Source organism: Polyergus mexicanus, unplaced genomic scaffold (assembly GCF_030449975.1).
Source record: "Polyergus mexicanus isolate NDT 795.1 unplaced genomic scaffold, iyPolMexi1.0 SCAF_23, whole genome shotgun sequence".
NCBI lineage: Eukaryota > Metazoa > Arthropoda > Insecta > Hymenoptera > Formicidae > Polyergus > Polyergus mexicanus.
Window position 1 is genome coordinate 3,136,814 of NW_027223343.1, and position 13,712 is coordinate 3,150,525.

At 31.8% G+C, this 13,712-nt stretch overlaps 1 protein-coding gene across 1 annotated transcript; it reads left to right on the plus strand.

Moving 5' to 3' along the window:
- Positions 1-517: 517 nt before the first annotated feature.
- LOC138942586 (FMRFamide-related peptides) lies at positions 518-10,358 on the plus strand. Its single transcript, XM_070312922.1, has 3 exons — positions 518-687; positions 5,312-5,700; positions 9,742-10,358. Exons 1-3 carry the CDS (start codon positions 685-687, stop codon positions 9,944-9,946), a joined length of 597 nt encoding a protein of 198 aa, XP_070169023.1. The 5' UTR covers positions 518-684; the 3' UTR covers positions 9,947-10,358.
- Positions 10,359-13,712: the final 3,354 nt, after the last annotated feature.

The window sequence follows — 13,712 nt, forward strand, 5'->3', positions numbered from 1 at the left end:
GATAAAAGAAAAAAGTCGGCAAGGTACTGAAATGCAGCGGACAGATTCTACCTAATGCATTTTATTTGACAATCATAAAACGAATCAAAGGGAAATTCGCGCAAAAGATGCGTGCGAGAACTGTTGTGTTTCGGCACCTTCGTTATTTTTATGCAAAAATAAGAAAGATAACATTGACATCAGCGTTGACATTGTCGCCGATAACAACGACGACGACAAGAATCCTCGCATCCGCCCCTATGATTATTATTTATCGAGAGTCATAAATAATAAAGAAGATTACGTAGGTCGGTAGCCGGTGGTGAAGGTGTAATTGAATCAAAATAATGTAGAGGTATCGTGTTGTATGCTCCGGCCAATCATAATTCAGGTGAAACCATCTCCTCTCGCGCGACTCGCGAGAAAACTAGCCGGGCAGGAAAGGGAACCAGCGGGGGAGGGGGGGATGATACGCGCGCCGAGGGTGTCCCTATATAAAGGGTGTCATCTCCAACCCCGGATACCCATTCCACCACCAACCACCACTAACACGCCGCAAACCACGCCGTCAGCTTATCCACCACCGCGTATACGCGTATACGCGTTCTCTCTCTCTCTCTCTCTCTCTCTATTTGTTTTTCTCTTTCTTTCGGAATTTACATTCTCTGATCGCTCTACGCATCGAGAAGCTGAAAAGCCGACAGTATGGTGAGTGCTTTATCGTTATCGTTATCGTGAGTGAGTGTTTTACGGGGTTTTGCAGTGATACATGAATGTTTAGTGAATCCAGGCTTCAATGACAGTGAATTCATATCTGGACTATTGCCTTTGATTTTTGTCTGAATGATACAAAAATGTTTGATTTTGAGCAATTCTAAATTTTTGTCCATTTAAATAGTTGGTGATGCCAATCGAGAATGTCAAAGATTATTATTATTTTTTTTTTTTTTTTACGTAGGTCATACACATGTTTTAAAAAATTGACAATTTACAAGTTTCGGAAAATAAAATTTTTCTTTTCCGAAACTTGTAAAGTATATATATAAAAAATAGAGAAGGAAGAGAAGAAAGAGAAATATTTTAAAGTTCTACTATTGCCATTAAACAATGACAAATTGTTCATATAAATGTATCTGAGAAGAGCTCTTCCCTTTCGTCGAATTATTAGATTAATTAAAACATTTGTTATACTATTTTTACTTAATATTTGTTTTTTAAATAAAAAGTTATATAATATGTTAAAAAGATAAGAATTTTCGCAAGAAATTTCTCTTATAAATAAAAATTTTATCAAATTTAATGCCCTCTGATTGTGTTTCAAATAATAAAAGCTGTTTTAAGTAAAAAATTGTATTATTGCATAACATCATTTTCAATTTTATTTGATAAGATTTCTTGTACCGTACAATTTAAAATGAGTGCTTTTTGAAAAGTTCTATTAGTGAGTACATTCTCGTGATAAACCCGCTGTTGCTTTTCTATATAATTTTATTTTTGCGATATTAAGATATATTTTTCTGTTTCTTTAATTAATTTCAGTTTTTATTTAAACTAACCACGTTGCCGCAAACCCATATTTTCTCAATGTTATAGCGACATAGTAAAGCTTATTACTATAAAGTTTCCGTAAAATATACGCAACGTTACTTACTTTGTTCAATCTCTTTCGTTTAAATTAATCGCGACTTTTTCTCATTTATTTTCTTACATAACTCGGAATTTAGCGATATTAACTCATTTGCTGAAAAATTTTGGGAACAACGTTAACCGTTATATTCCATTACGAAGGTGGCAAGATAAAAGAATATCTCTATTAAATTTCTGAAGAATAACATTGAAGAAGACGTAAACGACGTTGTGACGAGAATTCATATTTTTTTCATAGTATTATTTAATTCAGTTTCTTTTGAAACATGCAGTCCATATATTTCGTAAATTTCGAGAAAAGTAGAAGATAACATAATATTTGAAAAACATATAAGTTACATTTTTGGATATTAATGTTTGAAATATAATATACATATATAAAAAATTTCTTCGCTATCGAATCAATACTTAATGATAATTAAGCGAAAAGAATCTTTTCTCACGTAATATAAAGCATTATCTACTGCCACTTTTCCAGGGTTGGGAAGTAACGCGTTACTTGTAACGCCGTTACCGTTACAGTTACTTTTTTTCGGTAACTGTAACGGTAATGGCGTTACAAATTTTATTTGTAACGGAAAAAGTAACTTCGTTACATTTTTCGGTAACGAGTAACGAATTTAACAGTTACTTTTATCGTTACTTTTTTCAAATTTTTTGATTTATTTAAGATATTATTCTTGCTATTGTGCGTGATAAAATTTTTATTTTAACCGTAAAGCCGTAAGCAAATCGACCAATTAGCATTCTTATTATGTTGTAAAAATGCTTGAATGTGATTGATCAACTTATGGCTCTTGCGGACCAGTGCGATGACGCGACGCGCGATATCCAATGAGAGCTTTATCTTTTCGGAAAAGCAGAGCTCTCATTTACTACCAGTTCTAAGTACCTTGCAACGAAAATTAGAAAATCTCAATAAATCTGACCTTATAGATTGCCATTCATTAGTTGAAGCTATTCAGCAAGGTTTAAATAAAAGGTAACTTATTAATTTGATTAATACATATGTTATTTAATTTTAAATAAGGATTTAATTGAAAAATATTATTTTATTTTAAACTATTGATTCAAAAGTATTAATTTCAATAAAACAAACAATGTCGCTTAATTTACTATATTTGATTTTAGATTTCTTACAATATTTGAAACAAAAGAATTAATAATAGCAGCATGTTTACATCCAAAATTTAAATTAAACTGGTTAATCGGAGAAAAAAGAAAACGTGCTGAAAATTACTTGGAGGATTTATTGGGAATCCGATCAACTGAAAATTCTTCAAAAGCTGGAAAATCCGACGATCACGATGATTTTTTCATTTTTGAGCAAAAAACGGTGCAAAATGAATCTGAATAAGAAGAATTGCAACGGTTTTTAAAATCAAATAATTGTAATATAGAAATGTTAAACGACTATCCAAAACTTAAAAAACTTTTTATTAAATATAATACAGCTCTACCAAGCAGTGCATCTGTAGAAAGAATGTTTAGCATCGGTGGCTCTGTATTAACACCACAAAGAGGGCATTTAAATGATGATACTATGGAGCAACAAATTTTATTAAAAATTAATAAAGAATTTCGATAAAATGTAATCATTTATTTTGTAATAAACCTTGAATGAAATCTTGCTTACAATTTTTTAAAAGTTTTTCTTATGCCAAATAATTTATTAGTTTGTATTGTAAAAAAGTAACGGAAATTGTAACGACTCGTTACTTTTTAGTAACTGTAACGGTAACGAGTTACTTTTTAAAATTGGTAACGAGTTACTTTTTAGAAAAAATAACGGTAACGGTAACGAGTTACTTTTATAAAGTAACTTTCCCAACCCTGCACTTTTCACAATTTTTGACATTAGACATTGTTATAACTCAATCTCAAATTACATAGTGTTTGTTAAAATTTATCTAACTTGTAACGTGCCTAATTTTTTATGTTTTATATTTATAATTTCTTACAAATATTATAGTAATACTATTTATAAATATTATTATTTATTAAATATTTTAAATATTTCTTCAATATAATATAATATTTAGAAAAAAGAGATTTCAAAATTCAAAATATCGCAAAAGAATAATTCTCAAATATCTACTTCTTCCAAAAAAAATTTTTTTTCTTTTCTATGAAAAATCAAAACTACAAAATGCAATAAATCGTACTTCAAAATGTTATAATTTCATCCTTTATTGTAAACAATAAGTAAGATTAATGCAATCTTTTAATCTTTGTTATATTAATTTGTCAGATATCATAAGAAGTCTCTTATTTTTAATCGTGAATTATGTAAAAGTTACTGGGGCCGTACAATTTTTTTTTTTTACGGGAAAGACCATTGATTCCAAGAATAAGTGAGGAATCCATTATTTATTTCTTTATACAGCAGATACTAGCGCGTATAACTCCATTAGATATGATAAACATCTCGGTATCGAGTTATACGGAAAATTGAATATATTAATATTGACGCAATGTTATTTGAGAAATAAATAAAAATAAATATTAGTTTATTAATTAAAATATCTGCTCATATCTACATCAATACTCATTTTTTCTAAACAGCGGCAAATGCAGCTTTTAGCGATGCAGTCGCGTACAGAATTAATTAAAGTAACGTAAGAGAGAGAGAGAGAGAGGAGAGAGGCATCGTATTAATCTTGCTCGGTTTGCCGTGATATTGTTAAACAGGATATTAATATGAATAATGAAACGCCAATATAATTTATCGTGATGCACGTCAGATGACACGTCGCTACTGTTGCACTACGTAATCTTAGCTGATCTCGACAAATCAATTACACTTTATTGAGTGAAGTTACTTAGTAATTATCTCTCTACGGGTTTATAATTTAAACCTTGCTTCAGATTATAAACGTAAATATAAAATGGTTACGACTAATGGAGTATATGCGTATATACTTTTTGTTTAATATATTTTATTGTAAATATCTCAGATCTTATATATATATATATATTCTTGTCAATAAACTTTTTAAATTATTTTATATATTTTGTAGTTTGCACGAATAATTAAAAATTATTAAATTAATATTAAAAATATTATCTTTGCAACTATGCGAAATCTCTCTGACAGAGACCAATATATTTGTTGAACGAGAGATTTGAGAAATAAAAATCAATTTCCCACTTATTACATTTGCTTCCATTTTTACTTATGCTATTAAGATTTTTTTTGTTTTCATTAATAAAAAATTGAAGACTTAAATTGATCAAATCTAAAAAAAAAATTACATCATTTTACAACTCGACATCTTAAATATAAAAGAAATAGAAGAAATAGAATGATAAGAGCCGAGCGCAGTAAATAAATGCACTTATGTAGGTGTAAAGATTCTCTTTAATAATAATAAACGTTGTTCGAGATCTTTTAATTTTGATGATAATTCTTCTTATTAATTTGCAGTTGATTTTTCTTTAACAAAAAATCTCTCTCCCTCTCTCTTTTTCTCAAAATACCAATAATTTTCGAATTGACAGTGATTAGAAAACAAAGTTTTCTCGCAAATTAAGCTTGAGGAAGCAAATAAATAACAAAATAAAGGAATTTTAATAAAAATTGTTAGTGTAGTATAACGTGTCACTTTATGAATTTTATAGAGGCAAATTGAAATACGATCAGATATACACAACGATTTTGCCGATATGCAATTTTTAATCGTAGATTGCGCTCTGGGCTTTTAATGCAATGGCATTCCTCTGCAATTGGATGGTCGTGTCTTCCTCAGTCTTGAAGGACGATAGTAGCCTGAGAATCTTCAAGGAATCGCCGAACGAATTCGAATATGTAGTTAGAAGGCCCGATATGGATGATCGTAAAGAGGATACCGAATCTAAGGAGAGGCGCAGCAACATGGGTTCCTCCTTCATCAGATTCGGACGCGGTCAATCCGCCTTCGATAATTCGGCATTAGATAACGAAATCGATTCGAAGGTCAGCAGGCATCCACGATGGAAATCGCCGGATGTCGTGATCAGATTCGGTCGATCCGGTTTCAAGACCACAAATGGTGAACAACCCAAACGTGGGAAGAATGATCTTAATTTCATCAGGTATTTGTTTCATTGCATTTTTTATTTTGTAGCTATTTTAATTAAATTTAACTTTAAATTAAATTCTTACCAGAAGTAAATTATGTATATAGAAAAACATTATATGTCATATCATTATATATGTCGTATCTGTCGTATTAGACAATGTGTAGGAAATGGTATCAAATGATATTGACTCTGTCATCGGACACTAGGTGTATATACTTATTTATAAGAAATTGCGAGCATTGCGAGTAATTTTCATAGCATGCACAAATAACGAGAACGCAGGTGTAGTATGCGTGTGACCTATAAAGTATCGAGATTATTATCATTATTTACCATCAAAATGATGACTGTGCGAATGATACGGGGGAAAAGTGTACGCAGGGACAAGACGCATAATACTTGTTCCGTGTCTCGGAAAAGTCTCTAAAGAAAAATGGACGATGACGCAAAAGTATAACGGATTCACCGGAGACCCGTATCTACTCATTGTTGTTTTCTTCTTACGTCATGACATTGAAAAGTTCAGCACACGTGTATATAATGTTTCTCAGTTATATTCAATGCATTATCTCGCTTTTATCTAAATTATGCCGTGATGCGCTTCGTCGAATGACATCAAAGCAGGAAAAAGTACATAGAAAAAAAATGATATAAAGGGTTTTTCACGAGAGTACATCAAGTTTCGAGTTTTCTTCTTTATATCTTCTCTCTACTTTTAACTCGTATAATTTTCGATATGACATTAGATCATAGATTGACGAATTTAATAACGATCATAAATAAAAATATTATATAAATCTTTCAGAAACTACATAAGCCGATCAATTCCATTTTTTAATATATTTTTTTATTTTGGTACTTAAAGGATATGATTAGTGCTCTAGTACTAAAAGTGAAAATGGTATTGATCAGTTTATCTCCTAAAAGGCTTCTCTCTCATATAAGAGAAAAATAGAATTAATATCGTTGTTACGTCCAGACTCGGGGAAGGGTGAGTCGTCGGAAGGGCGCAACAACTATCTTTTATTATCCCGAAGTTAAACGTCTCGTGGCGTTTGGAATCGGGTCGAACGAACTGACAGGTCTGAAAAGCAGGTAAACGACTGAGTCGCTATTACGCTGGTTATTCAGACGTTCGTTCGGTGGTTCCTTTCCGGTAAGAGAATTTAATCTCTTTTACGCGGGATGGGACCAAGTGCGATCTTTCGACTAGGAATGAGTGGGGTTTTAATAAAGAGTAATTCTTTTATTTAAATTAACAAAGTATAAATTTATTCGTATTTTAAAGTAAAAGATAGATGTACACGAGTATATAAAAATAAAAATAAAATATTGTTGATTCTAATTTCTTGGTGAATGCATGCGTCTGTGTGTGTGTGTGTGTGTGTGTGTGTGTGTTTTATTTCGCGGATGTTACATTAATACTACGGGCATCAGTTAGAATGCAAGGGAAAGATTTTATTGTTAACGTTTAGGTTCTGACTGGTTAATACAATATAAAAATATATTTGATTAAAGGATAAAAAAAAATAAAATCAAAATCGATATGTATAAGTAAATAAGTGTATATGTTAATAACGGTCAGAAGTATAAAATTGTTCGCTCGTCTATACGTTAGATTAAGATCAGGAGTTAAAACTTTCTAAGACTTATCGCCGGAACGTGTTGATGATTTAAAAGAATGAGACATTCTTCGAAAAGTTTTGATTTAAATAAGAAACAAGACAAAAAGGAGGAAAAGAAAAATATTCAATTAAACTTACTTTTTTTAAATAGTATTTCAGAGATGGAGGGATGACGAATTTGTACGGTGTTTCGCTCTGTCTCTTGTCGGCAGCCCGATGTTCGATTCGTGGTTGACCTGGAGATGATGCCAATTGAGGACACTGATGCCTAACTCGCGAATTACAGTGCAAAAGCACAGAATAACACTGCGTGAAGTTGAAGACCGGAGAAATAGTGTGTCTAAATGTCTCTTCGAGAGTCCCCTTTTTATAATTCTCTTTTCGGGGTGTATTTTAATTCTAAGAGGGGGGGAACTTCCAAAAACTTCAACGAATTGGAATTGCGTAGAAGTGAGGATTCTTCATCTTAACGAATTAAAAATTGTGCTAGTGTCCTTATTAGGCGGGGTGTTTCTTCTGCTTTTCGAATTTTTACCCATGTTTTTACCGTATCTTGAACATCAGTTCAAGTCTCTTGAGCAGTAGATTTCCCTTGCGCACGTGATCTAATTAGAAAAAGTCTTACGTAGTTACTGAATATGTCGTCACAGAAGTTTCGTCATTATTGATTTAGTTGTATTTGTCAGATATTTCGTTAGAAGGAATTTTATTATCTTTTTGGTATCAATTTATTCTTCCGCTGAAAAATTTTATTGCAAGGATATCTACTGATTTTTATTTATTTTTAGGCGACCGGCACGGTTTCGTTACCGGTCTCTTGCGTCTTTCCCACGGTTACTCATAGATATAGATATTGGCAAGTGATTAAATGTTTAAGGAATGTTTGACGCAAAATGTTCTATTTACCAAATGACTTATTTTTATCACCCATTGATTATCATTACCGCAACTTCGCGAAAGGAAGGAATCGTGGAGTCGCCAGGACGTAACATCGTACATTGTTGGAAAATTTGTGTTTTCTTGTTGTCTATTCTATAATAGCAATGAGAGTGACTACAGACCGTGAATGACATTTTTCCAAGTTAATTTTATCATTAAAAATATGTTGATTTTACAGAAAATTTATTTCAAATTACTATAAAGTTTGCATTCATTTTGTGTTGAAATATTAACGAGGACCATTTCATAAGTAATGCACATTGTGGTAACGCCGCGGACTGGATGATGCAATCCCAATAAAACGTTTGGACAGTGTAGTGGAGGACTTGAGGAAGCAGTAACGTGGCTTAAAAATGTCCATAGTGCGTGTTTATTGTGAATTGACGAGTATTAAAAATGGCCTCTGCAGATGCTTCAGATATTGTGACGCCTAAAGATCAATGATCGTACATCAAGATTGAGACTTTACGTAGCCAAAAATCCAACAGGCATTCACATTGCTTTGCGTGAAGTTTGTGGTAATCAAACAGTATTTCATATTTTGACAAACGATTTGCAGAAAAGAAAAATTTCCGCCCGATGAGTCTTTCATTGCTTGACTGCTGCACAGAAACAGATTCGCTTGAACAATGCAACTTTGTTTCACACCTCACGCAAAGCATTATGAATGTTTCTAACACTCATCAATTCACAATGGACATGCACCATAGAAGTTTTTAAGCAACGCATTGCTTCCTCAAGTCCTTTACTACAACTATCCAAACTATTCAGATTTCGTTGGAATTGTATCATCTAGCTCGCGACATTACCACATACTCGTAGTATGTATGTATGTCTTTATTGACTCCCCAATGAGGTTGCAATTTTATACTCTTACATTTTACAAATTTCCAAATATATTTCATTTTCTTACATTTCCGCTCTTACAACTAACGCTCCTACACCTAACCTAACGCTTTACACAACGCTTTACTACACTGCTTTCCTTTTTCCCTCTCTCTTGCTCTTCCCCTTTGCTCCTCACGCTCCCTTTTCCTCCTTCATCCTTATGCTCTTATCTCTAACACTTCTAAACACACATAGCTTTCCTATCTTTTCTCTTTTCGCTCTTCTCCCTTGTTCCTAACTCCTAACCCTCTTTTTGTCTCCTTCCTATTCCCCTCCTTTTTATCCTTCTTTCCTTCTCTGTCATTCCTCCTTCTCTTCTATAAAGAGGTATATGGTGGGATGAGATCCGAGCGGAATCGAACCTGGGACGTGGCACTTGTCAGCCCGCGACTCAACGCTCTAAGCCACTCATCGCCCCCACATACTCGTAGTATTAGTGTTACCATTTAACATATCCATATTATGTTAAGTTAACATAAAAATTTATATGGACCGTTTGCGACATGCGATATATGTTAAATTTAAGTCAAATTTTTAAACAGTGTAATTAGAATGTACTCACAATCGAGAAATATAAAGAGATGAATTCCGTTGGAAACAGGTTTGGTCGCAATATACAAATGGTGCCGGCCGATCTCGATATGTCTGCGGTTTGTTCGGCGCTTATGTCGAACGGCGCGATCAACGACGCGGGACTTCATCCGGACGTGACGAGACTGTTCCGTCTTTGCAACAACTTGCACAAGATCACATCCGGTGGGATCAGCTTGGATGCCCTCGAGACCGATTCGAATCATCGCGAATGAACTGGCGCGCTACTCACGTCCAACTCGTCCGAGATCCGAGATCGTTCTGTGCAGAGTCACTGTGAATTCGATGGCGGATGTCAACGAGGATCGCAGCATTCCAGTTTATTGAATTGATTTTGGCCACCGCGACCGAAACGCAATTTGGCTTTGAGATGACGACCAGCATTACTATCAGCCCGTACCTGTACTTAAGCGAATTTCATCGACTAATTGAACAAACACCAATTTGTTTGCGATATAAATTCCCGCCAGAATTTCTGTTACAAAATTATAAAGAAACAATAAGAGATCCATCCACAGATAGTTTGCTTCTGTTCCTTGTGCCCTTTGCCAATTCAAATTAAGGACGATTATTCGAGAATTCTAATCTTTTTTTTCTATGATGGAACTTGTCGTTACATTCTTTTCTTAAGAAACAGAAATTAAATTGATTAATCTGCAGTAATTTTTGTACAACTTTATTACACTGCTTATTAACATTAATATCTAAATTTATTGTCTGTTTTATGTTCATATTATGCATATTATACAGCATATTATCGAATAAAGTGATAAATAATGAATATTTTTTAATCTCTTCTAGCTGTACGCTAAAAGACTTTTACAAAATTATCAATAAACAAGATACATTCTATATGCAATCATATAATATATTATTCTGATATATTATTTTTATAATACAATGTTTCAAAACAATGAGAAAAAGCTATATAATTACTTATTTATCTATAATTCTATCTTGTTTATATGTAATAATTATTGGATTAATATACACATAGTATTTTCAGCTAAAGGATTAGCCGGCCATGCAAGTATCAATCTGTTTTATTTTCAAGAAAATAAGGGCTGAATATTTACAGCAAGCTGTAAATATGCGAATGTTATACCGGGTACCAGCGCTGTACATCCACCTCTGCCTCACTAACATATTCGATGTACATAGAAATGATTTTCTGACGATTCGTCGTTTTAAAACACCGTCGATGTAATCGCATACAAAAGATTCGTATTGTAATCGTGCATACTCTTTCTGTTGTATCGGCGCGAATAGCGAATTCGGTTGAATGCAGTAGCGCACACTAGTATATGTGACTAAAGATGTCTAAATTTAAATCACCAAGTGCATAAGCATGGCATAAAAACATAGTTGCGCAGAGGAGCATCAACGTTAAATTTTTTTGAATTTTTGCTGTTACAAAAAAAATGTTTCTGCACAGAAAAATTTGTGTTTAATTTAACATATATTTCAATACGAAACGAAGGCAAACTTCACAGTAATTTAAGATAAACTTTGTGTAAAATCAACATATTTTTAAAATGATAAAATTAATTTGGAAAAAAAAATTATTGACGGTCTGTAATCACTCTCACATCTCTTGTAGAATAAAATCAACATTTTCTTTGTAAATTTTAACAGGTAAATCCTGTTATTAATAATGCAGAAGGTATCTATTGTATTATGTAAAATTAAAAATATGTACACATTGTGTTATTTTTATACTTTTTTTTTAGTTATTTTAGTTTTTAGTATTTTTTAGTATTTCAGTTATTTTAGTTATTTAGTTTTTTTAATTGTTTTATTTTTTTTAGTTACTTTAATAGTTCAACATTAATAGCAATATGTTAAATCAACCCATAAATGTGTTGAATAATTAACATAAAAATTTTAACCGGTATATTTTTTAACAAGAAAATATAAACTTTTTAACTGTGTGTATTTTACGTTACGCATAATATAACTAACTGTAGTAACTAAAAGGAACAACTTGTTGAAAGGCAATTATTTTATTTTTGGTTTAATATTGTTGTGAAATTTTATTTTTGATGGTAATCTCTACAAAATGGCCTGTGTGTCCAAAAAATTATCTTAATTATACCAATTTTGGTGTAGGGGTTTCTTTCTGCGTAACTACGACCATTTCTGTCAGCTGGTATAGTGATTTATAGCCAGATCATTTAGAGCATCATTTGGTGAGCCGTTTATATCGCCGTGCGTAAATGATTCTATATCACTTTGTATGCAGTGACGTTTTATATGCGCATTAATGATCCGTGCTACTTCATCTAACTGCATTCGCTGTAGATCTCGCGCATAAAAAGTAGGATCGATAGTCGATCCAGCTCTAACCTATATGATAAAGTATTATAAGAATTTGTCACAATGTCAAAATGCATTGTCCCCGATAGCCTACGCCGTTGTTATGATGTATGTAAATTTATTACGTAACTATATATAATTAAAAAGAAACAAAGTGGCTGGATGTGAACTTGTTTCTTGTATAAAGCACCTGTCCTATTCTTTTTAAATTAATCGTTGTTTTTTTTACAAATCTTATTAAAAAGTGATCCATTTTCTTTAATAATCTTAACTACATTTTCTTATGCGCTTATTCCAATTTTCGGAAAAATATTGTTCATATTATTCATCTTATTTCGGTTATTTGATTAAGATTCACAGCTATTAATATCTATGAATAAAAGAGAGGACCTTCCACGCATTTCATAAATGTATTATAAAAATGTATTATATTCTAGTTGATCATGAGTCGTGATACGCAAAGAGAAATTTATTTATTTATGTTTTAGCGCGAGAAAAAGATTTGCATGATTTTCCATTATTAACTATGACTTTTGCTTCTGAGAAAAATATTAACTCAAAATTGATTATATATATAAAAAAAACTCACGTAGATAAAAAATGCCTCACGAGGAGTTTTTACACCAGAGTAAAATGAAGTTTTTCATCTATATCAATTTTTATATATTCATCTCTCCCATCTATCATTACCTTAGAGATAATTGCGATTGCGAACGTCCAACATCACAGGAATGTACCAGCGCGTACATTCTTATATGTGTTACAACATATTAAATATATTTTTTCATATACTAAAAATAAAATTGTTTTTTTAATCAAGTAAATAATATATTCTATTAATCCTGATATTTTTTTTTTTTAACTTAAATAAATATATACTTTGTTTCCAAAAATGTTTCGTTGTATTAAATAAATTATTAGGTTGCGTATAATAAAGATTATAATTTTTAAAATATATTATTTAAAATTTTAATATAATAAAATATTTATATTTGAAGATAAAAAATTCTTTATTCAAATAAGCAAAATCTGTGTTTTTGAAACAAGCAGTCAAAAATTTAAAAAAAATCCTTTTTTAAAGGAATTATTAAATTAATTAAATTAAAAAAATATTTAATTTAATATAATGAAAATAGATAAAAAAAAAAACGAATTCTTTTTTTCATTTGCAAATAGAAGCATGCTTTGCTTTTATTTTATATTTTATTAATTCAAATATATTTGCTGCTTGATCGAAATAATTAATTCCTTTGCAAGTGTTTAAATAAATAATTTTTTTAGATCAAAACAAATATCTTTGAGACTTAGTACATTTTTTTTTTCAGCGTATATCTCACACATATTCTCATATATTAATTGTTTACATCAATTTCACTCTTTTCGTATCGATTTCTTGAATTGTTACAGATGTAGCACGCTAAAAACGAAAATGACACACGTCTCTGGAAGAGATAAATAATCACACAGGACGAGCGGAAGAGAATAAATTCGCGGCGGCGGGAAATGAAAAAGAATGTGCCGGAGCGCGTCGACGGCATATAAGCTTTGGATTTACTCGTTATTCGCCGTCACGAATCTCTTGCGATCCATTAATCGGGGGGTTAGAGGAAAGAGATCATCTCTCTCTCTCTCGCTCTCTCTCTCTCTCTCTCTCTCTCTCTCTTT